This window comes from Tympanuchus pallidicinctus, unplaced genomic scaffold (assembly GCF_026119805.1).
Source record: "Tympanuchus pallidicinctus isolate F22 unplaced genomic scaffold, pur_lepc_1.0 scaffold10, whole genome shotgun sequence".
NCBI classification, from domain to species: Eukaryota; Metazoa; Chordata; class Aves; order Galliformes; family Phasianidae; genus Tympanuchus; species Tympanuchus pallidicinctus.
Genome location: NW_026294619.1, coordinates 865,743 through 893,710, shown reverse-complemented (window position 1 = coordinate 893,710; position 27,968 = coordinate 865,743). Strand labels below are relative to the sequence as shown.

Genomic DNA, 27,968 nt, shown 5'->3' with positions numbered 1-27,968 from the left:
CTGTCCAAAAACATGCACACAACCCACACTAAGCCTTCTGTGAACTGTTTCAGATGAAGCCACGAATCTCTGTTCCTGCTTTTGCTCTGGGCTTGCTTACCTATTGTACAGGAGCCAGCAGTGGATATGCACGAGACAAAGCTGGAGCTGTGTAGCCACACAGCACTTCCACACCTGGGGCAGCTCTGACTGCTCTGCAAGAGGGTTCCAGCAAGGCTGCAAACAGCCAGGCAGCTTGAAGCTGGGCAGCATCTGTCTCTGGGATGGTGATGGAAGAGGCTTAGCAGGTTTGGTCTGGTTTGTGTCCTTGCTTTGAGCAAGAGCAATACTGAACAGGCCCTAAAGAGAAAAATATTCACACACTGATGGAACACACGGGAGAAAGTTACAAATCTCACAGAATTTTTTCAAGTTTACCTCAGACTGTCACTTAAGTGAATGAGAACTCAGACTGCATAGAGCTTCAGGGAAAGGGGAGAGAGGAGCTTATTGAGAATGGCGCTAGTGGCAGAGAAATCCCCACAAACCCCCACATTTGATACTTCAGAAGAGTAGCCACACGGCTCGCAGCACGCTCGACATTTGCGGTAACCCAAGCACACCTCCTCCTAGCTTTTCATACCAAACCAAGCCGTCCCACCCCTCCCTCACAGCAGCTTTTTCCGAGCCGATGCGCGGCACGCAGCCCCTGACCCCACCCCCCCCTAAGGGGAGGAGCGGGGGGCGGGCAGGCAGCGTCACGAGGGCGGCAGTGATTGGCCAGATGGAGAGAGGGGGCGGAGATCGGCGGGCGCGCGGCTCAGCGCGTTGCTGTGGTGACGCTGTCATGGCGGAGCCCAGCGCGGCGGTGAGTGACCCGCGGGTTGTGGGCCCCCCTCCCTTTGCCTCCCCGAGCTGAAGCCCCGTGTTTCTGCTTCTCCCTAGGAGCAGCGGTGGCTGCAGACGGCTCGGGATTTTGTTCTTCGGGCTCTCCCAGCCAGCCCGGATCCTGGCGGGACGGAGCGGCCGCCGCTGGACGCGGTGCTGAGGTGCGTGAGGAGCGCGGGCGGCGGGGACCTGCCGCTGGGCTACAGGTAAGGTGGACGGGCCGTCGCGTTGCCGTACGGGGCTGCGGGGTGTGGAGCGGAGCTGGGGTCCCGCTGCTGAGCTGAGGCCTCTCCGGATGCCGGGTGTGGGAGGGGTGTTGAGGGCTGGTAACCGCACGCCTCGCCTAGGCTTTGCCGCGCCCCCGTGGCGCTTGCGGTATGACTGAACGGCGCATCCGCCGGTCTGCGGCAGGCTGGGGTGCCGGCAAACTGAGGCACCTCGCCGGGACACGGCTGCTGCGCTGCGCCGCGGCTGCAAGGCTCGATCCCACCGGGCTGCTCGGGCTCGGCCTCTTTCAGCTCAGCCAGGTGAGGGTCGCCCTCGAGAGTGGGCTCTCACAAATGAGCAATTCAGGATAGGGGTGTCCTGGCTTTAAATGGTGAAGGGCTTTAGGGTGCTTACCATCATGAAAATGTGCAGCTTAGAGTCATGGGATGGCTTGGGTTGAAAGAGACCTCAAAGCCCGTCCAATTTCAACCTACCTGCCACGGGCAGGGCTGCCAGCCACCAGTTCAGGCTGCCCAGGGCTCCATCCAACCTGGCTGTGAATGCCTCCAAGGATGGGGCACCCATAGCTTCTCTTTCTTAGAGACTGAAGGAACTGGGGCTGTTCAGTGTGGGGAAAAGAAGGCCAAGGGGAGACTTTATTGCTCTCTTCCAATATCATAAAGGTGCTTACAATGAGAGCATGGCTGACCTCTTCTCACTGGTGACAGGTGACAGGACAAGAGGAAATGGCCTCAAGTTGCACCAGGAAAGATTTAGTTTGGATATCAGGAAAAATTTCTTTACAGAAGGAGTTGTTAAACTCTGAAATAGGCTCCCCATGGAGGTGGTTGAGTCACTGTCCCTGGATGTGTTTAAAAATCATTTGAATGTGGTGCTCAGGGACATGGCTTAGTGAAAGGTTGTTAGAGTAGTATGGTTAGGCTGCGGTTGGACTCGTTGATCTTCAAGATCTTTTCCAACCTGAGCAATTCTATGATTCTGTGATTCTTTGAGCAGCCTGTGCTAGCATCTCACCGCCCTCATTATGCTGAGAGGGATTTAGACTAGAAGGTCCAGCACACTTGAATCTATTTAACTCCAGCTCCAACCCATGTTAAGGGAATGTCTGTTAAAGCCCCTGGCTTGCGTGAAGTCAGTGGGCTGTTTGTTTGTGAGTAGGCTGTGCCCACAGCTAGCTGTCAAGATTTAGAGCATTGTAGGGTCCAGGATTTAGCTGTAGTGACAACCAGGATCCAGTGTACTGCTGTTGTTTTGGTTTCTCCCAGGAAATGATCAGTACATATAACTGAAACAGGGGTGGCACCGTGTTCTCCTTGTAGGTCAAAGGCATCAGTATTAATCCCAGCTTTGCTCTGTCGCTGAAGGTGCAGCAGTTTACTTATATCTTTTTCAGATAATCCATTTCCAGTTCAGGTTCCTGTCAAATACACAAGTACCTGCATATATTTAACTCTTCTGATTATTTTTTTAATGAGAGTACAGTTTACAGCTTATTCTGACCCATCACTTGTCTGGATTAATTTCTGGCTTTGAACCTTTGATACCTGACTAATCATGTGAAATTCTTCAAATTCATATTCTCTGAGTTAGATTATTTTCTGCCACTGAGCAAGTGGGTGTTGTGCATACAGCCGCTGTTTCACGACCTAACATTGTCAGCTAACCTCAGTGGAAACAGCTATCAAAATCACAAGATGGAAACCAGTTTGTAGTAGCTCTTTAACCTTGGTGCAGACAAAGGACTTTTGTTCTCTAGCATAGACAGCCAGGATGTAAACAGTGATGATGAATACTACTATGTTGCATAAACCCTGAAAAGGTTAGACTCCTGTGAAGATACTGTCTTGTTCTCCCTTATTCACTACTGTGGTCAGTCTAAGCGTGACAGCTGGGATCAGCCTCAATTGTGGTGGTTACCTGACAGTATTTCTCCTACCCCGCCAAAGCCAAGAATTTAGGCAGAAAGATTCAGGACTGCATGCACTGGTGTACTTGAAAACATGTTCTTTTACACTCAGTTAATATTTTAAGTCAGCATTCTGTCTCTGTTTTCAGAGGGGATGCTCAGGCAGAACTGACACATCAGCTGAGATGTGAGAGATTCCTAATAAATGCCAGTGGGTGGGTTGATTCTTGCCATATGATATCAAACTATGCCAGCAGCTGAGGCTCTGCTGACTTAGCCAGGCTTTGTCCACTGCACTGATCACTGTAATCCCCCAACTTTGCAGACTGAGTTCGTCCTTCTGAGTTCTTGCTTTTCTTTCTTTTTTTTTTGTTTCCCTCCAGTTTCATCTCCATCTCTGACCTAAAGCATCAACAGCATGCTCCGTGCTGCAGCCACCTGACCTGGAGCACTAACACATTTAAAGAATGGGCTCACCAAGGGAAAGGTGCTTTACCCATGCACAGCTCTTTGCCACGGGCTTACCTGATCTTGGTTGGCTATTTAACCGATGGAAGGCAAGAGGACAAAGATGGTTGTCTTTATGTGAAAGACAGTACTGGGATAATTGCGTGTGAGGTATGTCCTTGGCCTGAGGGAGTCTGTGTTTATTTCCCCTTCAGGGGCTGTATCGCAGAACACTGCAGATTTCAGATGGTTTGCCAGAGTCTGTACTGAGAAAATAATGCATTTTTGTAAAAAGCAGGAGAACAGCATGTTCAGATCAGATTCTTTTCCCAGAGAAAGGACAGACAGAACATGTCAAATTTGTCATTGCTAGGAGAGCAAATATCAAGTCAACTGTCATGGATTAAAAAGATAAGTAAGTTTAATGTATAGTTCTGTTACACCTTGAACTGCATGAGGTGGCCTGAGACATGGAGGTCTGTGTTTGTTGAGCAGAAATAACCTTCTGGAGAGGTGTACTGGTCGTTCATTGATGCATTGATGACATACTTTCAGGAAATAATAACCTGTGTGACAGTGATATTGGATGAAGAGTCTTCTAAAATTCATAGGAAGGGAATGTAAATACAAAATAACTGATAGAATGGGAATGAAAGAACAGTGAGGTTGTGCCTTCCAGGGAAGTGAAGACTGGGTGAAAAAGTGCATTAGTTGTATTGGTATTAACTTCTAACTGAAAACACAGAGGAAAAGAAAGGAGATGAGAATTCTAGAAAAACAGTCTGGAAATAATGAATTACAGTGAATTATGACTTTACTGCAAAGGAATATGTGTAATCCAGGAAATGCTAAGTGTGGAGCTCAGCAAGTCTCCAGATTTGTGTCTGGAAGGCCAGAAGTTCTCTGTGCAAGACAGAGAAGTGGACAGAAGACATTGTTCTCATTTAATGATGAAGCCCAGAAGTAGAATAAGAATTTATGATGCTTGTGCAAGGGCAAATTAGTAGATTAACTTTGTAAATAATGCTGAGAAAAGGTAACTTAATTCATCTCAAGCTTTTTTTTCACTGTCTTTTGCCTTAGCTGCTGCGTTTTGAACTGGAGTGGCTGGAGTCACTGTTCCTTTTCCCAAGCTGGGCATATATACCACAGACTGACCACAGTGCAGCAGGATACATAGAAATCCTGGTGGATCCAGTGCCAGTAAATCGCCTCCCAAAGGAAGTGTCTGAGACCATCCCAGTCATCTACCCAGCGTTGGCTGAGCCACTCCTTGTCTCCAGGTAAACACCAAGCATGGCCAACTGCATCGTAGTGCTGCTGCTCTGGTTTCTCAGGTATTGTGAAGAGCATTTGGCTTAGGAAGCACTTTGTTAAGCCTCTGCCAGAGGTGGAAGCAGGACAGTGAGTGATGGAAGTAAAAGTTGTATAATAATGCTACTTTTCACTAATAAACTGTTTTCCAGGAGTTGACTTGAAATTTTGATCTGTGTTTTGCAAGAATAAGAGAAATTATTTCCTGGTATATTTTGATACTATAAAAAAAGCATGAGAAGAAAACATTCAAAAGAACTTTCACTGAATTTTTTACTGTTCACTATTTTGATTAGCACTGCTTTTTTTCTTCATTTTTTTTTAACCTATAGTGAAAAAGAATTATTATTAGAACCTAGAGTTACTTTTCAGTATGAAATTAATACATACCACTGGTATGGACCTGCAAAAACTGAGCTCAGTTTTCTGCTGAAGAATTGCTTGTGACTTTTTTATCCCCAATTTGGACCTATGATTAGCTTCTTGTATGCAGTACAGGTTCTTGTAATCTGACTCTTGTCTTGGAACATGAATCTTTGTAATAGCTCTATTGTCTTCAAATATTATGGTTTTTTAAAGTGTTGAAGTGATTTAGTATAAAAATTGAAGTAATGTTTGAAGTAAGTTTGTTTCGAAAAACTCTCTGACAGATGATCAGCATTACTTTGTTAGATCCATTATTTCTAGAAAAGTGCATTCTACACATTTGTGCATCTTGTTTTTGGGATACTTCTGAGTCCTTGACTGATTTTTCTTTGCTTCCTCAATTGCCTTCTAGGATTCCTTGTAAGAAAAGATCAAAGCTCAGTGTGGCAGGTGAATTGTCCAGACTCAGCCCTCTCCTTTGTATCCACCAGAAGACATTCTTCTTTCTATTTTTGAAGTGCTTCACCTCAGTTGTTTGGGTCCCTGTTCTGGTGAAGGTAAGTAAGTCCTTGTAATTTTGCCCAAAAATTTGCCATCCATATTTGCATATGTGTTGGTTAATCCATTTTTCAAAGCCCTTTCCTTTCAGTGATTTATTTATCCTAGTAAAAACTACTGATGCTATTTTTTTTTTTATTCCACACAGTCTACAATAATCCTTATGCATTGATCGCTTCAGAAGTAATGCCTCCCATTTATTTCCTTGGAAACTACTGCAGATACAGAGAGTACAATAACACTGATAGAATTGGTTCTTAGCTACAAAGCGCTCTTTCAACATAGTCACCACCATTAGCTGTGCATTTTTGCCAGTGATGAGCCTGCATGCCACACGGGTCAAAATCTGAACCAGCAGAGGTGACCCACTGTTGCCATCACTGCTGCTGAAACACACCACCCACTGCCTCTGTGCTCACATCCACTGTTTGGTCTCATAGCTGTCCAGCAAGCATCAATGAATGTCAATGGGAGCCATTTTTCCACATGGAAGAGTTCACTGACACACCTTTGCTTCATAAGCGTTTCTGTCAGACTCCATTCTGTCAGACTGCCCCTCTGCTGCCATCTGTTGCATGGCAACAACATGTAACAGAATGTTGGTGAGAAGGCTCAGCCTTCTCTGACATTGTGAGCAACATAATAAAATAGAAGGCATTACTTTCAGAGCAGTCATAGATAAGTCTATTGGTATTTCATGCTAAAGAAATACAACCTTCCTCCCTACTACAATTGCAATGCCCCTGAGAGTCTTGCAGATACCACTCTTTTGCTAAAAGGAGGAGGTGATCCTCCCAAAAGGGAAGTTTTTCATGTGGGAAGAATATTTTTCCAGTGGAGGAGATGCTGATGTCACTTTTGGTCTCTCTGCTCCAGAAGCCCAACCAGCTGGCGTGGCACCATACCCTCCAGTTGGGCCGCAGGTACACGATAACAGGCCTGAGTATATCCAGCCTGAAGAAATCTGGGCAAAGGATGTTTGTCACCAGTATTTCTTCCCGCCTTCTGCCTTACTGTGCAGAGAAGGTAAAGGAGCAGGCATTGGACAGTTCTTGGCAAGGAGAATCCTCTCTGTCAGCTTCACTTGAGACCACAGAGCATTTCAATGACTCCTCAGAGCTGAGCGCTGAAGAGTGGCCAGGATTAATGAAAGAGTCCAAGATCATCTCGTATGTGGTAAGGATTCGTAGCATTAGCTTTTACCTACTCATGGTCTAGCAAGATCTCATTGTCATGGTGAATTTATTTTCTTTTTGCTCAGGCCTATGGGTCTCTTATGGAATAAACTCACATAACTTTCTGTTCACTTTTTGTGTAGGGAACTGTCACCAAAATACTCAATGCCCAAGCTGGTCTCTATGAGCTCGATAACAAAGTCTGCTTGTGCCTTGCTTACCAGCAGTTGTTGAACTCTGCACGTGGAATCCGACCAGGAGCATGTGTGGAGGTAAAGTTGAGAGACTTATGAAGTACAGCAGGGTTTTGATCGTGTTCAACCACAAAACAGACTGCTCTATTACTTCTCTTAAGGCAGACAGAGGAATTAAATAATATGGGGAAAAAAAAGCTTTTGAGTTGAGAGGGAGATCACTCATCATTATAGGCAGAACAGACTCAAAGTGAGGAAGCTTAGTTTATTACCAGTGAAGAATAGAGTAAGACACTGAGAAAGAAAAATGAAACTCAGACCACCTACCTTTCCTCTGTTCTTCCCAGACTCAACTTCACTCTACTGCTTCTGACTCTGCTGCCTCTTCTTCCCTCAGTTCCTGCCCCTGAGTTGTACAGGAGGATGGGAAATAACACTTTTGTCTCTACCTTCTCACACTTTTCCTCTGCTGTAGCTTGGAACACTTCTGAAGGGCAGCAGTTCTTGAAACACTGCTTTTGTGGGGGCTCTCCATGGGCTGTGGCCTCCTTCAGGCCACATCCACTGCTACACAGTGGGTTCTTCCGTAGGCTGCACATGGAGATTTGCTCTGCATGGTGCCTGTGGGCTGCAGGGGGACAGCCTGCTCTACCATGGGCCTCTCCACAGGCTGCAGAGAAATTCTGTTCTGCTCCTGTAGCATCTTCTGCCCTCCTGTAAAAACCTGGGTGTCCGTGGGGCTGTTTCTCTCACGTTTTCTCACTCCTTTCCCCAGCCATTGCTGTGCAGCATTTTTTCTTCTTCACACTCAGCACTGCTCATGACTCAGCTCTGGCCAGCAGTGGGTCATTTTTGGAGCCAGCTGGAGCTGGCTGTTACCTGACTTAAGGTGACTTCTGGGCTTTGCTCACAGAGGCCACCCCTGAGCCTCCCTGCTACCAAAACTTAAAGCATCCAGTGAAAAATACTTACACCCCCAGGGATGGCTTGCAAGTGTGTGTGGGTCAACAAAAGGCTGCAGGAACACTGGAAGTTTTTCAACAAGTCCCTGAAACAAAATCAGGGATTTTGCTTAATGAACTTGGTCATGAAAGTTGAAATGCTAATTATTTGATTCCTCCTTAAGCGGTGCCAGGTCCTTCAGGTCTACAGTTCACAGACAATCCAGCAAAGTGAAAAAGGTTTTAGAGTTAGGTGATGGTTTGGGAGAGCGAAGGCAAACTGTACTCCTCCATGAAGTCGTAATGTCTGTTTTACCTCAGCTCATCGATGTCCACCTCCTACAGAAGCCTCTGGTATCCTCTCCTTTCATTGTACTTGGCGCTTGCTTGAACAGCACAGTCTTGCTGAGGAGTTTTTCAAGGCTCAGCACTCCTTACCACCCACCAGTCACTTCAAGAAATCTCTACCTACAGTTGCTCTTCCGCTATAATCTTGGTATGCCACTCTACCTCTGGCTGGTGAGCCTTCTGGAGACATTTAAGGAGAGGTAAGGACAGTTCTGAAGTCAGACGATGTGCAGATGTGCTTTGTAAGCTACCTGAGCATCTTCCAGACCAAAGGTTCACAAAGCTTATGTGCTTGGAGACTAATGGCAGCAGCAACTGTGTCTGGTTTACTGGCTTAAGCTGTTTATCTGGATTCCACATCTAATGAAGCTTGTACCTTGTAGTTGCTCTAATGAAGAACTCATGTATATTTTTCAAATGCATGTAAATACATGTATTTATAAAATGCATGTAATGTATTTTATGTATTTAATGTAAATACAGTAAGCCCACTGCTTTCTATAAGCTGCAGCACTCCAGAGCATGTGCTGACCTGTCCCCACCTATGAAGCCTTGTTCTGGAGTATGGAAGCACAGTAGGGATGAGTGCCTTCCAATCTGATTTGCTCGGCAGATTTGAACTTGAGCACTGAGGCTGTAGCTGGAAACTGCTTCTACAACCAGATTATAGATGATACAAAGGCTCTTATTTCCTAGCTCCTCACAAGAGTGGCAGCAACTGCTCAGTATTATCAGTAATGTGAGCACTTGTTGGAGGAACTTTGTTCTAGCAGATTTTCCCACGCGTGCTTATGTCAACTTTAGTTCTGTTCCCAGAATGTTGCTAGCTATCTGTTTCTTTTTTTTATTATGTTTTCCACTTGCTTTAAATGTGATTATTAAGTTTTGCCACTGCCTGAAAGTTGTTCCACTGCTTAGTCACTATCTCTTTTTACTTGATTTCATCTTTTGTTATTAAAACTACTTTGACTGGTAGCATGATCACTTGTGGGTGTTCAGAGTGATGGGGTATCCTTCTGAAAGGATCTGAATGCAAAGAAAGTATCAGAACAAGAGCAATCTGTGGCTATTTTGTTCTGTCTTGTGACTTGCATCCTGTGAAAGAAAACCAAGTATACCTAACACAAATAAACATATCAAGTCTAGTTAAAATGCATGAAGATCCATTTGTGTAACTTACAAGGAGATTTTCTTTATGTGTTTTTTTTTGTCCATTTGAGTCTTGAGATGTTGCCAATCTGTCTATTTCTCATGGCTTTTTGTTCCTTGTCTGCTTGCCTGACATCAATCTGCCTCACCTTTAGATGTTCCTTTTTTAACCACTTTGCATTCTTTTTACACTCTCCTTAATTCTTGCCCTGCACAGCACATTCACTGCAACAAGCAGAAAAAATTCCTGACTTACATGCGAAACCCGCTTTAAATTGGGATTGCTACTGCTTCTAACTGCTTTAAAATTTTTCAGGTTTTCTTGTTTCTTTGGGCACCAGCGACTGTTGCTTAGCTCTATACACCAAAACCCTGGACCTGCAGAGAAATTCCTTGTCCCAGTTTTGCAAGCTGTGGTACCAGACAGAAGGGAAACAAGAGATATTTATCAAGAAATTCTAGCAAAAGTACACCACTGTCCCCTGCAGAAGGTAAATGCACTGTGAGCTGTTCTTAGTTTATTTGATGGGAAGAAACTGTTGATCTTTTTTTTTTCCCCCCTTAGTATCTGACCCTGGATCCCCCATACCAGGTCCCATCTCTGTCAGCACTGGGTCGTGTAGCAGAACAGAAGGGCTGGGAAGGCTTCTGTCCATCCCAGCTGCTCTCCCCATTAGAGGCACAACACATGGGCACCCAAGAGCTGAATCGCAGGCTGGCCTGGTCCTACTGCACACTCTCAGCAGGAAGTTTCCAGCCCCGGCTGGTAAGTGCCTGGTTCTCTTTAATGTCTGCACCCTGAGAGCTCCCAGTTCTCCTAATGCCTTCCAGCACAGCCACTGTCTTTTTGCCCACTCTGATGAGCGCCTGTTCCTTTTGCTTGGCAACGATGCTGATTTTCTTACCTGTGTTGTGTTGAATACAGCCTGAATTTGGGCTGCTGCAATGCGCACAGATTCCTAGCTTTCGAATGTGGGAAGTGTTTGATACTTTGTACATCTTCCTTTCTCATGCAGATCCTACTAGGTGTGCTGCGAGTCTCCTCCAGGAGAAGTTCCCTCCAGCTGCAGGACAGCAGTGGCACACTTCCCTGTGTGATTTCCCATAGGGATAGTAGCCCCTTTGCCAACACAGCTCTCATAGGTATGTTCCACAGAACTAAATTTGAAGGTGCTGAAATTGTGGTGCTCTTCCATCCAGCTCCAAAACAAGGAAGAAAAGACTTGGTGTGAAGATGCTGAAATGTCACTGCCTGGCCTCATGACTTTAAAATGAGGAAATTGAGCTTGCTCTTTTTATGTTCTCCTTTCATTAGCTCAACTCCTTTCTCTGTTGTGTTTGCAGGATCACTCTTGCAGGTGGAGAACTATCAACTTGTAGTGGAGAGGTTCATTCAGAGTGATTTTCCTTCCTGGGAGCAGCTAGAAAATTCAGAGCATGTGAGAGAGAAAAAAACCAGGTGGGTTCCTTTATTTGGTGCCCTAGTAAAATCATTACTCTGCAGTTCCATAGCTATTTTGGATTATGGTAAAACTGCATATTGGCACAGTATTTTGGTGCTGAAGTCCTTTGCTAGTTACAGGAGCAAGACCTTTATTGGAAATAAATCCACCATGTCTATTTTGTTCCGAATACATGCAGCCTGGTAGCTGCCCTCCATTTCACCCTTTCCTGCTTCTCTTTTGAATATCTGCTGATATCTTACTTCCAGGTAGTTGCTTGTTTTAGACAGCTACTTGTCAGGAGGAGAAGATTTCATTGCTTTCATTGTTTGTCATTTCAGTATCTATGTGCAGTTCTACTTTGAGGATGTTCAGGTTCTCCATTCCGTGGAAGGACAAATACAGAAAGATCGTCGGAGTAACAGCAGGAAAAAGAATGATGGCAGCTCAACATCTGATCTGGAAACCCCGGAGGCGAAAGTGCTGAAATTGGAGGATCCCACCCCAGATCCTGGCAGAGATGAAGGCTGTCAGAGGGGCCAGAGCAGCACTGGAATAACCAGCTGTGTTTCTCACCTATTCCTGGTTACCCAGAAAGAGGGGCTTATGTTGCGCAACTACCAGCTACTCAGAGAAGGAGGTGGAGAAGAACAGGAGCCACAGCGCAGTTTTCAAGCCACGGTGCTGTGGCTGGGCAGACCTCAGCTGTGGAGCCACCCTAGAGAGACCAAGAGTCTGCCTGAGCTAGAGGAGGCCAACCATGATGGAGGAGAGGGCATGACACGGCAAGAGGTGAGGCAGGAGTGGGCTTCAGTGGGTGGTTTGATACAGCTGGCAGCTGGGTACGTGGTAAATTACAGATCTAGATTTCTAATCAATAGAAGGGTGATTCATGTCGAGCAGAAGAGTATGTTTATGCAGGTAACTTCCTTCTGCCACTGCAAGGGGGTTCAATCTCCTCACCACCAACATCCTGTAAATATATTCACCTCACCTTGTCCTTGATGGTGCCAAATTTGCTAGTCAATCATCTGCTGGACTTGCTCCAGTTTTGCTGTGCTTTTCATTTTTCACTTTTTTTTCCCTAACATTTCTCATCACTTTTGCTCTTTTTCTCCCCATCTCCCACCAGGCACTACTGCTTTTTATGGGGAAGTCATTGCAATGGTTTCCATTTCTGCATCTGGATGGGTTGTATCGCTTTATTGTGCCCCACTGCTCGGTAAGGCAGAGGTTATCTTACGGTTTCCCATTGCAGGAGACTAAATTGTATATGGGAGATGAAGTGTCAGTGACTAAGCTCTTTGCAAGGTGTGGAATTCCCATCTGTCTTGCCAAATTCTGTGTTTAGTTAAAACTCTCAGAGCTTTGAGTTCAGTGGTTTTTGTTTGTTTTTTTTTTTTAATTATTGTTTCTTATCAGTCCTCTTTTGCTTTCATCTTCCTTTGATAATAATTTTCTTTGCATTATGGCTCTTCTTTCAGGACTTGGAAGTGTTTGACAAGCTCAGTTTTCCACCTGTGCCAGCAGAGTTCCTAGGCAGGCCATCCTGCCCTTTATGCCTGCCTGTCCAAGATAACTGGCACTTACAGCATGAGACATGGCTCCCCTTCCCAGCTGAGTGCCAGGTACTGCAGCAACTTTACTGCTCTGGGCTTTCATGGCTGACTTCCTGTTCTCTCCAGAACTAGCTCAGAAAACGGTTGATATAGAATCTCTTGTTAACAAGACAGGAGATAAGCCCCATAAAAGATTACTGCTGGGCCTCATATTTTCCTGCCTTGGAATTAATCTGAGGAGGAACCGTCAGTTGTTTGATGTAAAGTAACTCTAAGCATGCAAAATTTGTCTCTACTGCTTTGGCTAGTATAAATTGAAACCAAATCTGTGTCTCTCTCATTTCCAGCTGGCAGCCAGGGCAGCACTGACAGGCATGGATCAGAGAGTTTCCTCCATTCCAGAAATACTGAGCAACAGGTTTGTTGGTCTGCCTTATGCTTGATGTGACTGCCTTAGGGAATGAGGTAGTGTTGGTCATTATTGGAGACAGTACAATATTAAAAATGAATAATTAATGAATAATGAATTTGCTGCTCTAGAGATACCGTTTGGAAATATTTTTGTGTGCAGATAGCCCTGGCTGTGAACCTGTCTTGTTTATCAAAGCTTAAAGGAATTGCAGGTTACAAAGCTGCAAAATGGTGTCCAGAAAAAGTTTGAGCTAACTGCTGGTGTAGAGTAGATGCCAAAAACCTATGCTAAATTCTTGTCAAAAGTAGAAACAGGTGCAGCAGGGAAAATGGGGGTAAATGTGTGAAGTTTGTGGGGTTTGGGTTTTTTGTTTGTTTAACTTGCTTAAGTAAATAATGATGTAAGAAGCTTTTCTTTTCAAAGCATGTTTAATCTGCACATGCACTGAAATATTCACCAGTGCCTTATGGTAAGTTGAGTTTTCTCCTGCTTGGCTTCTTCTTCTAATAATGGAGTTAAACAGAAGGGTAAGCTAGGATGTCTCCCTCCTTTCCAATTCTCCCATGCCTGGAAAAGCAGAAGTGACTTCAGAGACCTCTTGGGTAGGCTAGGCTGCAGCAAGCTGCTGTAAATCTAGTAGTGGGGTGCCCAAGGGTAAGCTCCCCTGAAGCCAGACTTAAATAACAGCACTTCTCTTCACCCTGTTCTTTGTTGCTGCAATCTTTGGATCAGGATTTTTTCCACTCCCTTCGTCTTCCAAGACAGAAATCCAACGATTCTGGTCTGCTCTCAGTTTCAGAGGTTCCCTTGTTTCTTTCTCTGGAGAGATAGTAGAGAGGACCCTGTGTGCTTCTCCTAAGAATGAGAAGCCATCTGCGACTCTCAGCCTTAGAAAGCAGAAAGGTAAGACCATGGAAAACATTTGAGGTGAAACAGTAGCCTTGTTGTGATGCGAGGAAAACACCTCCAGCAAATTCAGCTAAGTGGCAGACTAAGCTGTCTGTGTTTGAGCTCATGACGTGTGTTTTTCTGTGCTTTCCCAGGGAGTCTGCTGGCCAGTGATCACAGCGTGAAGCTCAGCATTTCAGCTGTTGCAGGCTCTCCTGTTGTGCTGGACATTTACATTGCTGCAACCTATCTGCAGCATCTCAGGGGTTTGCTACCTGGAGCCAAGATCCTCTTTCAGAACTTGGAACGCAAAATCTCAAGGTACCCTGAGCTCTGCTCTGGTCCTGGACTGGATCTGACCTCCCTGCCTTTCTTTGAAATGATCTCCCCTCTTCTTTGGGTTTATCCCTTGTCCACACTTGCCTAAGTCCCCAGCCCTTACTACAAATGGCATTCCTACCATGTCAGATTACCAGACCAGCCACCCAGGGAAAAAAAAAAAACAAAAAAAAACAGCAAGCCATTTGTTTTCTATGAGCTGTTTCTGACATCTGTGCTCTCATATTGCAGATTCCATAATGTTTACTGCGCATACATTGCCTCCAGCTGTGTGACCATCCTGTCTCTCCCAGCTTCTCATCAACTTTTTACCTCCAGGTGAGTCCAGGTTCTGTTCCCACCTCTCAGTGTCCTGAAGAAGATTTCCCTGTTGCAAGTTTCTCATGGTCCTGTTTCTTCTAGTTGTGCAGGAAGAGCCTCATCCCCTTCGCTGGTGTTTATATCCAACTTACAACATCACTTACAAAATCTGCCCCAGGCACGGATTTTGTGCCACGTGTCCTGTGTGTTGACTCTCTCCCTGCAGTGGGTTTGCTCTCTTTGCAGCAGCATCTTCAAAGAGGTATGGAAGCTTCCAGAGAGAATCTGGCAGAAGGCCTGCAGACTTTCTACTCATATATTTTATGCTACAATGTAGAAGAAATAAGTTCTATCTAATCCTAGAACCCTTTATTGTAGTGTCTGAAAAATACTTGCATATTGGAGAAGGATCAAAATGACAACTGATGAGAAGTATGCATCTGGTATCAGGCAGGTTTGCAGTGAGGAGCAGGGGTAAAGTGAGGACTTTCAGAGGAGAATCCTGCCATGCACCGTGCTCTGCTCTTGAGGTGTATCACACCTTGCAGTATGTTTTTTCTTCTCAAGAAGAACTTTTCTCAAGGCACCCACTGAAAATACAGTGAAGTTCTTTATTCCTTTGCATAGTTAGTTAGGGGAGTTAAAAGAAACAGTGGCCATTCACCTTCTCTCTTGTAGCCACCCATACATAGCTGTAGCTTTACTCTTCCTTCAGGGGAAGTGCACCCGACACAGTCCACCCTGTCCATCACACACTGGAGTGAGGCAAGCCAGTGCACGGTAAGCATGTAGAGGCTGGACATGGGAAGAGGTGGGTAGGAGGGAACAAATCGTGTGACACGGGAGGGGACAGGCCAGTCGTGGATGGGATGTGGACAGAATAGTGAAGATAGGAGTTGAGATTCCTCATGACTTCCCAGAGGTAGACAAACCTCTCTTTACTGGGACTTGTTGCCTGGGAGGTGATGTTTGTGATGGGGCAGGGTGTTGTTCTGACCTCCCTCCACTTCTTCATTGCCTGCTCTCTCCATAGGGTGCTGGTGGAGGATGGAACAGGTGAAGCTTTGGTGTTGTGCAGGAACCAGCACGTGGCAGCAATGCTGGGCCTGAGCCTTCTTGAGTGGGAAGCTGTGCAAAGCTGTGTGCAGAGCAGAGGCAGCCTGTTCATTCAGTATGGAGAAGCTACTGGGACTGGGGTGAGTGGGTTATTCAGGCAGGGACTGCTGCATGCAGGGTGTGACTTTCACTGGGACTGGATTTCCTTTTGCTGTGGGTGTTTCAGGGGCTCCCTGCCCCCCTCCACACATACTGACAACACACCCTTTCCTTCCTCAGTGTGTGGAGGAACTGGAGGATCCCATTGCTTGCTACTTAAGGAACCTCTGCAGGAGTTCTCTCATCTGTCGCCCTATTCTGCTGGATTTCAGCCTAGACAGGAAGCCCTCCAAAGTCCTGCAGCCTGGTGAGCAAACACTGTTGGCTTTTGTAATAATGGGTGTGGGAAGGAAGCTAGAAGCTGTTTCACCACTCGGGAAGGGAAGCTGCCTTCTCTGCCTGCAAAACAAGACCTTTGGAGGATTTCCAAGGAATTTCCATGGATGCAAAAAATACAGAGACAACAATTACAATACAAAAAAATACAACAACTAATATTGTTGTATAAAGTGACACTTTCTGCTTTTACTTTACATAAAAGCATATTAAAATAGTATTGAATCATCATTATTGTGGTGATAAACTTGGAATACTTCTGTTCAAGTTTTAAGTGGAAAATACATCATCTAGCCAGGATAGTGGTTGTTCAAAGGTATCAGGCTGGAGAGTTGGGCAGAGAGGAACTTGGTGAGGTTCAACAAGGGCAAATACAGAGTCTTACACCTGAGGAGGAAAAACAGCATGCATCTGTAGAGGTTAGGTGCTGACCTCATGGAAGGGAGCTCTGTAGAGAAGTACCTGGGTGTCCTGGTGGACAACAGGTTGGCCATTTGCCAGCATCATGCCCTTGTGGCCTAGAAGGCCAGAGTTACTTACAAACAAAGTGGCTTTTGGCCGTAGGCAAGACAGCAGGCAGAATTGGCCTTAAACAAGACAGAAGGTAGAATTAAGCATAGGTCTGGAAATCCTCACCACGGCCACAGAAATTGAAACACTGAAGGATTTTAAATTCATGGGTAGTGATGTCTGAGCTCATGCTGCCACAGCTGTGCAGTTACTCATTTAAGGGGACGTTCTCTTCAAGCCACCTTGCTAATACCTAGCCATGTGGGTGTGGGTCCAGGCATGCAGAGGCTGATTTGTTAGGCTCACCAAAAGATGCTCTGCTGTTGACACTGTCTTTGGGATATTATGTAACTCTGTAAGGCCAGATTGCTGACGGTAAGAAAAGATACAGAGCTCAGTGCAGCAGCAGTGTGCACAGCTCAGCAAGCAGTACATTGTCCATAGCAATTCACAACATAAAATGTCTCTTTCCTCCTGTATTTGTTAATCTTCCTGTCCTTTGTGGTTTAGGAGATGTCAAGCAGCTGCTGCAAGGCTTTCTTTCCTGCAGAACTTTTAAATTTGTGTGCTAGAGCTTAGGAGCCATGTACTGAGCAATTACGTGTTGTGTCCTTCCCCTTCAGCTCCAGTGCAAGTGAGAAATTTTCGGTGCGGTGAAATGGAGTTTGTGTCACAAGTGAGACCTCGACAGAGCCTGTTGTGCCTGAATGTGGAAGAAGTAGGACAAAAAGCCTTATGCTGTCTGAACAGAGAGAGGATCGAGAGGATGTCTGGTCACTGCCAAGTGGGAACCACTACTTAACATCTTCCCCAGTGGGAAATGAATCATGGAAATGCCTATGGAATTGGGAGGGGGTTTCTTCCCTTCTTTCCTCCTTTCCAGTGGGAGCACAGGCCTGTGAGCACAGCATGAAGACTGTACCCAAGAAGCTGCCTTGACTAGTGGAATTCTTGAACTGGACCATTGCCACCGGCCATTGCGGGCTATGCTTCAAGGAAGAAATGTTCATTTGTCTCCTACGTGGTAGCTATTGCTCAGGGCCTTGGGCATGTAATGTGTTTTTTATGTGGCAGTATCTAGTAAATAAGGCTATCACATTGCAGTTTAAATAATAATATCTATTTTAATACCATTTTACTTGCTATATGGGGAACTGAGTCAGGTTGTAGATTAATTTATGAGCCAGAGACCGGCATTTTGCAGTTCATTCACTGTCTTCATGGAAAAGTGTGTAGTTTCCTTAGGGGAAATTCTCCTTAACATGTTTGGAATGACTAAAATGTTTTTAAAGCACTTCCTTCCTCGAAGAAGAGAAAAGAAATAAACAAGTTACTGTTTGGAGACTAAATCATGGCACTAACAGTACTATGCAAGCATTGTTTTGCAGCTTAAACATTATTGCAGCCTGAACATTATTTGGGGCTGGTAACGAGGAATGCAGAGAGCTATGATACGAGTTGACAATACACTCCAGGCTTGTCCATCTGCTGCTGATTAGTAAGTTGGGGAAAATATAATGCTATGTGCCTTTATCTGTAGTGGCATAGCAGCCTTGCTGGCACAAAGCCATTTAAAGATATTCCACTTCCATCTGTTTGCAGCAATAACTGAGCATTCTGCACTTGTATAAGTTAATAAATTCAACCCAGAATTACTTCCCCACCTTACTCAGTGCGTAGTACCTATTTGAGCAGCTCCTCAAATAGAATTTGGGGTTTTGTTTGCTCATTCTTTCCTTCTGTCTTTTCCCCTTCCCCCTTAGTTTGAGCCTTATATTAATTTTCAGGTGATGGTTTTACTGAGTGTGTGGAAAGTATCTTCAGTCTGCTTGCCTCTTCTAGACCAAAGCATGAGTTCCCAAGACCTGACAAATGCTGCTGCTCAATAAAGTTCTGAGACTCCATCCTAAGGGAGGTCACAAAAAGAAGAAAGGAAAGATCTTTGAGTTTTGCCACAGTGGCCTTTTTTTCCAGTAGGTGCTTTCTCAGAAAAGGTAAAGGTTTTGCTGAAGCTTGCCTATCTTCCCAAGGAGAAAAAAAAAAAGAAAGAAAAAAAAAAAAAAGAAAATTTTCTCATCGTAAAGAAATGTTGACCTAAGATGAACAGATCAAAATCAAATTAGAAACTACCACTGAAAGTATCCTGTGAAATGGGTTAGCATAGTTATAGACAATGCTACAGTGGTAGATAGGAAGTGCCAGATAAGAGGCCTATTTAAAAACAATAAGGCAGATTTTCCCTATGTAGTTGAAACTGTTGAAAAACTGGGTTTAATTCTGAACTGGAACTTTCCAATAGCACTAATCTCCCTCTTTTCCTCCTCATTATTTAGTCATCTGTGCTGCCACAATTAATCTCTTTCTGAAATCAAAATATCCTGTTGTTGGCAGGGATAAGAAATACAAAGGAACAACTGGCTTCATTTTGTGGCACTGCCTGACTCTCAGCTCAAGGTGGAGGAGAGCACAAAGTATGCCCTGCCATCTGTCTGTATCTGCAGTGACTGTTCTGCATGGAAGGACAGAGGTGTTCAATTTAGCTGATTGATTGATTGATTGATTTTTGGTAGCTCTCCATCATCAGTTTACCTCTCGAGCCCCACACCCAAAACTGATGAATCCTGCAGGCATTTGACCTATGCTTTGTGATGGCCCCAGTGCTCCTCAGTCTAGGTGGGATTGCTCAGGCTGGCAGCTCCTTATAGCCCTGTTCAAGGTGTCCCCAGTAAGCAGCATTTACTGTAGGTACCACACAGTGCAGTAGGATTATCTGAGTAAAGGGAGTGCAAGCATGGCTTGTGCTACTTCTCAGGGGGTAGAAGAAGACGTGATCGTGGCCTAGCAGAAGTGAACTCTATTAGAGACTCATAGCCTCTAATGTGTATTTAAGGTGTATGCTTATCAGTTTCTCTTTTGAAGCTTACCTCCTCGTCCAACAGCATTTGCAGATGGTCTATATTGACAGCAGACACATGGGAAGCAGGAGCATCCAGTGACAGGCTGGAAGGGAGGAAGACACTGACTCCGTGTTCAGGTTCACGACATGTAAGCTGGTCTCTGTTGTAATGTTGAAATCTGCAGCGGATGAATAGTGAGAGGAGGCTACCAGATGGGAGAACATGGCAAAAAAAGCAAAATCAGTGGGTAGACCTATTGCTCCTAGCTTTTCTGAATGCTGATACCTCTTGCTGGACCACACTGTAATGAAGCCCTCACTGCAGAAGAGCCCTGACCCTTTCCATGTAGAGCACAAAATAATAACCAAGTTCAAGGAGTGTTTGGACAGGGCTCTCAGACAAAGGGTTTGAGTTTTGGGTGGTTGTGGGTAGAGCCAGATGTTGGACTCAGTGATCCTTATGGGTCCCTTCCACCTGGGGATGTTGTGTACAGTTCAATGATTCTGAAAACTGATTGTGTATACTAGTTTTACAGGAGCAAGATGCTGAATGGTTTCTGAATTAGGGGAGATAGGGATGATTGAGAAAATAAATCAATGAAAAAAACAAAAAAAGAATTCTGTGATCTCTATTAGGTAGACATATCAGAGCTGAAGTCAAGTATCCAATGAGTTCCCTTCTGCACAGTGTTCCTCTTCAGAATAATTGAGATATCTAACTGAAAATACAAGCACAAAGCCTCCATACCCACCTTGGAAATATACATATATGGTTTTAGTCTTATGTGCAATAGAAGATTGCCAGTAGTTAAGCATGTGTCAATCTGAGTGGTACTACAACTCTTCATGCTGTGTCAAGTGTTGCTAACACAAGTTTGTCCTAAAATAATAGACTCTAGATTTAGGACGGTATAGATGACAACTGAACATTCTTAAATCCTGCTACATTTCCTTTCAAACTATGCTTTAGGCTCTCAATTATTGCATGCATCTTACTGATCAGATTCTGTTCTGTACAAGCACTGCTTTAAATTTAAACACAGCTATTCCTAATATATTAAGACCCTTCTTTTAATGTGCACACGGAGGTGGCAGTAGTTGGTCGTTAACTTAATTGGATAGGATTGTGAAGCCTAACTCTGTTTCTAGAGAAGCACTGATATGTATAATTTATGTATTTGTTTATTTATTCATTTTGTAGGAACTGAACTAATGAATGAGTCTAGCACCAGGAAAAAGGAAAACCTGGTGTTATGGTGATACTAGGTTGTGTACACCTTCCCAAACTAGTTTGAAAGCTGTAATTCTGTTGCCAAACCACAGATTGTGTTACTATTAGTGCTTCAGATATGAGAGAAAAGGATAGAACACCACAAATTCCAGCTGAGGTTTGTTTGAAAGTTTGCTATGCTGTGAATAAGTACTTCTAAATAAAGGGCTGGAGTCAGAGACGCTGATACCAGGAACAGCTAAAGGTCAGCTGGTTTGTTACAAATGCAGTTATCTAAGCTGAAGTGGCTAAAGAAAGAGTCAAAAGTTGGAGGATTTGGTTTGAGGTTTCAGTGTTTTCAGTGTGTGCTCAGCTCCTCTGCTCTGTGCTGAGCACACACGGGACCTCATCTACCAAATATGCTAAATAATGCTCTGCTATTTTGAATCCAGCAGAGGAAAGCAAGCAGTGGCTCCTGCCTTCTCCTCCTTTCCCAAAACTACTCCTCAGTACAGAGGAGGCAGTGCTGCAGGATCCCTCCATCACACACCACACACTGACTGAACTGCCTGTGGTCTCTGGGTGCCGTTGATCTCTACCTGTCACTGTGATGTTCCCTGTAGCCTTGGCAACGCTGTTTTCAATCACACAGGTGTACGTGGCATTGGCTGTAATGTCGCGCAGAAAGGAAACCACTTTCACAGTGATGTCCTCAGAGTTCAGCTCATAGCTGGTGTTGGCAGCATGAGGCAGGCACTTCCCAGCGTTGCTGCATGCCGTCCAGCGCACGGTGGGCTGAGGGAACCAGCGCGGCGCTTTGCAGCCCAGTGTGTCCCCACTGCTACTGGTCTGCACGTGGACCCTGAGGATGCTGAAGGCTTGGGGAGGGAAGCAAGGAGAATCAGAAAGGTAAACATCTGAGAACCAGGCCCTACTTGCTTGCCAGTTCCAGTCGTTCCTCACATCTCACATCTCAGTGCTGCATGTGGCCAAAAAACACGGGCTCAGGCAGTCTTAGAATCATAGAATCATAGAATCACCAAGGTTGGAAAAGACCTAAAAGATCATCCAGTCCAACCATTCACCTATTACCAATAGCTCCCACTAAACCATGTCCCTCAACAGGGATGTCTGTAGAAGAGCAAAGTCTCCTTGTGACAAGGCCCTCCAGTTTGACCAGATCTGCTGAGGTTGTGGCACAGCTTTAGTGTTTTTAAGTAATTCTGCTAGTTGCATTTGAGCTTGGTCCTGGACACACAGCCCAGGAGGTTAAACGGTTAAATCTAGCAAATACATAATGCTTCAGGTAACTATGAGATAGGTTGTTTGTTGCTTTGATAATCATGTTTTAAAGGGGTATAAATTATAAAAACAGGATAAAGATTGTGAATGTACTAGAATTTTGACTATGCAGCAGTTCTGGCTGGAGGTGTGTGTTAAGGTATGAGAGAAAGAAAAAAAAAACCCTTTTATCTTTAACAGGCATAAAATCTGGATCTTTCTGAGATCATTCAGCAACACCCATTCTAAAAATAGGGGTTCTTCATAGACAGATGATTAGCTAGTAAACTGCATGTGGGAAATGTAAGAAACACAAGATGCAAAGAAATATTAAAATAGAAATCTCCTTTCTCTGGAGCAAGGATATGGAAAGAGGATAAGGCCATCAACATCTCCAGAAAGCCAAAAAAACCCACTTCTTATCCTCTTGTGCATATTAATTTTTGCAGCTCTGGATATTCAGCTTGGAGCATGATCAAAAGCCTTGGCAGAGCCAAGCAGCACTTTATGTCCTTCAGGTGGGAAAAAATTGTGTCAGCTTTCACCTTCTGTCATGCCAGGGAATAAAGGAAACAGCACACTCACACAATGCAGTTTGGCCTTTCACAGAAATAACGTTTCAGACTTCACAAGAAGTTTCCAGCTCAGCCACTGACGCTGGGCTTTGCCCCCTTCTGAACACGTGTAATTCCTTCACCAAGTCTGGTTTCACTGAAACAGCATCTCAGGGAAAAGATCCTCACAACCACCATCAGACTGTCCTACTCAGGTGTGAAGAGCCCCATGGTGACTGCCAGATGGGTCCGCCTTGCCCAACTCCTGCTCAAGCAGGAAGAGTAAGGTGCCCAGGACAACGTCCAGGTGGCTTTTCCTGCAGGCGACCTGTTCTAGAGGCCTGACCTGGCCACATCATCCTATGTTTCACAGCCTGGTTTTCTTTTCCGTATCCCCAGACAGCATTTCCTCACCTCCCGTCTGGTACCGCAGCACTGCCGCTCCACTCCCTCGGGATGTGGTGACGGAGCACCTGTAGGTACCAGCATCGGACAGCTGCACCTCTCTCAGCTCCAGGGAAGCATTTCCACCCATCACCTGGTCTGCAAAAATGGCCGTGCGGCCTTGAAACACCACATCTTGTTCTTGCAGGTGGTCCTTCCCTCCTCTGAACTCATGAACCAATCCGGCCACTCCAACTTTTGCCCATCGAATCACTATGCTGCCCATCCAGATATCAGGCTCAAAGGTGCAGCCCAGGAGGCCACTCTGGCCAATGTTCCCAGGCGACATCAAGGCGGTAACGTTGATGGAGCGCTTCCCTGCAAGGAGAAAGCACGGTGGCATGAAGTGCAGAGAGACCAGGCCAGTACCAGATTTGAAGACACTTCCCATCTGTGAGAAGGAGAACGGGGTCTTCAGGATTTTCTGCATGTTTGGCTTTGGGGCTCTGGACCCTGGGACAATTTCCTGCTAACACAGTGTCAAACCCCCATCAGCACAGGCTGCTCCACACTTTTCCACCCCTTTCTTCAGCAGCATAAAAAAGTAAATGTTTCAGTTGCCAGAACCCAAGATTAAAACAACAAAACAAAAGTCCCTTTAATTCTGCTGTGAAAGCAGAGGTCAAGAATTCACTTACTGGGTGAACTGGAATTCAGCCTGATCAGCCAAGCTCATTCATGCCTATGACAAATCTTCTTGGAAATCCTCTGTGTGTAAATCTCTGTGTTATTTAATCCACACGGGAGCTCACAGTCTCCAAAGAGCACAGTACAGAGCCTCAATGAGGGGGGAAAAAATGGCTGAATTTTGAGAAATTACCAGTCCTGAAAAAAAAGTCCTGAGACACCTCTCAGAAAGGATCCGTCTTGCATACTTGCTGCCATGACAGGGAAGCAGAGCCCTAGAGTTGACACCATGACAACTCATGTCTCTTGCAGCATCGACCAGTGTCCATGTTCTGGGAGATCCACCATTGCCTCACAGGCAAGGCTGATCTCAAGTGTAGCTGGCAATGCCTTGTAGGTGGCCTGGGTTGAAAAGGGCCACAATGCTCATCTAGTTTCAATCCCCCTGCTATGTGCAGGGTCACCAACCAGCAGACCAGGCTGCCCAGAGCCACATCCAGCCCGGCCTTGAATGCCTCCAGGGATGGGGCATCCACAGCCTCCTTGGGCAACCTGTTCCAGTGTGTCACCACCCTCTGTGTGAAAAACTTCCTCCTAATATCTAACCTAAACCTCCTCTGTCTCAGTTTAAAACCATTCCCCTTGTCCTGTCACTATCTACCCTTGTAAGCCGTTCTCCCTCCTGCTCATACGCTCCCTTCAAGTACTGGAAGGCCACAACAAGGTCTCCCTGGAGCCTTCTCTTCTCCAAGCTAAACAAGCCCAGTGTTTTTTTTCCCCTTTTTCTGTACTTTAAGAGCTATGCAACAGCCAGGCTGTGGTTTAATGCCACGGAGCTTTGCTGAGAAATGTCAGAACGGAAGTCACCTGTGCAACTTTCACTCAGCCATCTTGCAATCATTACATTACATTAAAATGAAGCCTTAACTAAAAGCTGTTGGATGGCCCTTCCACACAGGATCACACCTCAGGATGGAGGCTACGGATGCCAGGGCAGGATTGCGTCACCCCTGGCACCAGCAAGGAATGCAAGTGGTCACATACCTGAGATACCAAACCCGATGATCAAGGCAATCACGGCAGCTAGGATGATAATGACTGTGGTAGTGCTATTCAGGGAAAAAAGAACACCGTTACCATGCAACCTACCTCCCTCACACCTGGCGTATGTCTGCAGAGCTGCTGGTAGGAAAGAGGCGGAGGCAGGAAAGTGACAGACTTGAAGTGAGGTGTTCTGGTGAGGTGCAGGACTGTGGTAGCGACGAGGGTTGCTGTGATTGCTCTTTGTCAAAGGTAGCGGATCATGTGGTGGAAGGAGGGGAGCCCCAGGTTCTTCCCCCAGAGCAGAGTTCTCCTGACTGCAGCCTCTGGTTCATGAGTACAGCCCTTCCCTACCAAATCGGATCGTCCTCACTGATGAGGGAACAGTTCCCCAGAGAGGTGAGCAGAGAGCACTGAGACCCCACACCCCAAGCCATGCATGAGTAGCACGTTGATATCCACTTTGCAAGCTGCCCAAACCAAGGGGATGTGAGAAAGATGGAGCATGGCATGTGCACAGACCATCCTGCTCCCAGCTGCTGCTCAGCTTGCATGGGACACGCTCTGAGCAGCTGAAGCCTTTCCTACAGAATAAATCCAAGTGCAAGTGTCTCACACACCTCAGTGGAACCTCTGCCTTCATCCAGCTTGGAAAAGCTCATACATGAGATGAAGAGATGCAGCTTGTTGGTGACTCAACAACAGGGACATGGAACCTTCCTCAAGCCTAGGATACCCTAACCTACCAGAGCAGGCACAAAGAGCCTTCCTCAAGCCATCACTGCCCTGGTCTGCAGCAGCATTCACTTCGAGATGGTATTTATTCCACCCATGCAGATTCTGGGACGTCTGTCTGCATTCTGGGTGCAATTGATGACCTGCAGGAGGGAGTCCAACAGATGCACTGCCTTACTGACAGTAAAAAAGAAGCTATTCTGGTATTTAAGTAGTCTCAGTGAATGCAGTATAGGGTCAAGCTGCAAAGAACTCTTCTCTAGAAAGCTACTGGCAGCAGTGTGATACAGTCAAGCAGATTGGAAGAAGCAGCTACCTCCCTCCTCTCGCTCCCAAAGCAGACACAGATTATACTGTACCTCCAGAACATCACCTGGCCTTGGGATGCCATGGTCACCGCACTTACAAAGACGAGCCAAAGACCAACTGCCCGAAGATTGCACACAGGGTGCAGCACAGCCCCTGTCTTTCACACGATGCATTCTCCCAGGCTGTCCTGCTTAAATAACTGAACCCAGCTAAGGAGTGGTGAGTCCAAGCAGTGAACTCCCAGGAATGAGGAAACAGCATCTTGGCTCCCCCCACCAGGCCAGTCACTAGGGGGACAGGAGAGAATTCTTAAACCATCCATTTAAGAAGCATTTAATTTGATTTAAACTGAAAAATAGTCCAGCTTATGGTTTGGTAGCTGGCTGTTCCTGCGATCCGACTGCAGCAGTCTCCCATGCAGACCCACAGCTGACTTGCCATTGTATTCAGGACTACCTCTGGTCTCCCAGCTTAAAATCTCCAATTATGCTGTTGTCACTGAGTAGACAGGTCCTCCTCCTGGCTCCGTTTGCAATGTACACCTTCTGTTTCTCTGTACTGTGCTAAGAGGCTCCTCTGAGCTCAGAATAGCTGCACAGGTTTGGTGATGGTCACTTTTCTGACTGCTATTTTCTTCTGCTAGACTCTTTCAGACAAAATTACTCTTTCCTGAGCCCAGCTCCTGCTGCTCTCAGAGCTGTGGACATGTGAGCATGTAGAAGAAAGAAAGTGGACCAGACCTTCCAAGTCTTTCCCTCCACGCTTGGTCTCACTCATGGCTGGGGTTGGACTGAGTAGCTCTTGGGGATGAAGAGGTTGAGAAGGGCAGAGATTTTGAAAGACTGGAGAAGGGAAGGCAGCTTGCACCACTGCTGGGTTTCCCAAAAGGAAACCTGAATATCCTGTCATTTACATATGGATGGTGTTCCAGGGAAGATGGTGAAAAGGGGATTTTTCACAGTTCTTAGATACCTCCAGTATGTTTGGATGGTTACTGGGAGCTAACAGATTTTCCATGCAAAGATGATGTCTGGAGGAGCTGTCAACAGTCCAGCACAGTGACCAGCCTAACAAACAAAGCAAATTTCTTTCTCTGCAACAACCAGAGGCCTAAATGAAGACCCAGCATATAATCAAAACTCATCAGTGACCAAACCAGCAGCAAAGACTGAGTGATGTTCAGGAGCACAGTAACCAGGTAATGATGTATGTGCAAGATGTCAGATGTGTGTGTGCTCAATCTTTTGTATCACAATTCAACTTTTAACATTAACTTTTTAACATTAACAGCTACAAGGAACAAATGTATCCAGGCATAGTGCATGACGGGTAGCAGACTTTCTAGACAACAGGAGAGCTGTAAGAGGCTGTGAGTCTTGTATACACATGCATTGAAGTCAACCAAGTATTCCAAGTCATTTAGCACCCAGAACTCACCACTTCCAACCTCCTCACACCAGGCTGGTTACATGCCTCAGCTTGTGTGGAACCTCCTCCTATGTCTTACTGCCTTGCACTGATGAGAGTGTTGAGAGATTCACTCAAGAGAGATGAGAGATTCAGTGATAAATCTGCACTATGCCTAATGACCCGGTAAGAAGCAAAGGAAAATTAGAAAGCAGATGGTTTCCTGCTGGGTTAGGAGGCTGAATTAGCTGTCCATAAGGTCAGAGGAGTGCCACATGCAGTGTTACTAGTGTTGGGATAGGACTGCAGGACAGAGGAGCCAGGCTGGGACCTTCTCCTTTCAATGGTGGGTTTGTTTGCTGTAGGATTTCTGGATTTCAGTTCTTGATGTGTTGCTTCAGTAGGAGTGCTTAACTGCTAAGGTAATTGCTGTACAGGTAGAGGAGATGCCTGAACACCTTCAGCAAGGCAGAGATGTGGGCAGGGCCTACTTCCAATGCTCCAATTCCAGCTGCTACTGACAGCTCATCCATCACCCTACTGCCTCAAATAAAACCGAGGAGGGGCAATATTTCATTTGATAATCACTGCCACTCCGTGATTTTTGCAATAGTTTAAACTTAGAATGCAGATTTCATACAGCTTTTACTTCCCCTCTCCTTTAGCTTGGAATAAGTCTTTAATCTGAAGAGATCTGATTTATTTTGCAGCATTCTACTGATTACTCAACTTACCATAAACTAGTACAGCATTACTAGAAGCAAATAATAGTTCTGGGACACAGTGATCTGATGGGAAAGGGACTTCTGAGAAACATCCAGCTACCCTCTCTGGGACCTGATTTACAGCTGCCTTTGGTGCACTGTGCAAAATGGGCATCTCCTTTCAGCATTAGTTCACTCTGGGTTTATGGTTGGGTTACTTCCACTTGGAAAAAACAGGTCTGCATCTCAAGGACAGACTGCACTGGTAGGACAAGGGCAAGACCATTCACCCAGGGTAAAATCACATTAACTAGTGAGCAACTCAT

General features: G+C 45.5%; 2 protein-coding genes across 2 annotated transcripts; one reads left to right on the top strand and one right to left on the bottom strand.

The window, feature by feature from the left end:
* The first annotated feature begins 757 nt into the window (after positions 1–757).
* On the top strand, positions 758–17,783 carry CTC1 (CST telomere replication complex component 1). The gene is made up of 24 exons (XM_052704387.1): positions 758–847; positions 925–1,073; positions 3,385–3,619; positions 4,532–4,731; positions 5,541–5,685; positions 6,563–6,862; positions 7,005–7,133; positions 8,318–8,544; positions 9,810–9,984; positions 10,059–10,259; positions 10,510–10,636; positions 10,838–10,952; positions 11,277–11,727; positions 12,068–12,157; positions 12,420–12,563; positions 12,842–12,912; positions 13,700–13,809; positions 13,950–14,115; positions 14,365–14,451; positions 14,536–14,695; positions 15,149–15,213; positions 15,467–15,629; positions 15,769–15,895; positions 17,058–17,783. The coding sequence occupies exons 1-24, from the start codon at positions 764–766 to the stop codon at positions 17,234–17,236; spliced, it is 3,900 nt and encodes a 1,299-aa protein (XP_052560347.1). The 5' UTR covers positions 758–763; the 3' UTR covers positions 17,237–17,783.
* Positions 17,784–19,325: 1,542 nt separating this feature from the next.
* On the bottom strand, positions 19,326–25,743 carry VTCN1 (V-set domain containing T cell activation inhibitor 1). The gene is made up of 5 exons (XM_052704394.1): positions 25,582–25,743; positions 24,491–24,555; positions 22,790–23,137; positions 21,140–21,418; positions 19,326–19,509 (listed from the first exon to the last, which is right to left on the bottom strand). Exons 1-5 carry the CDS (start codon positions 25,611–25,613, stop codon positions 19,388–19,390), a joined length of 846 nt encoding a protein of 281 aa, XP_052560354.1. The 5' UTR covers positions 25,614–25,743; the 3' UTR covers positions 19,326–19,387.
* Between the last annotated feature and the right edge of the window lie 2,225 nt (positions 25,744–27,968).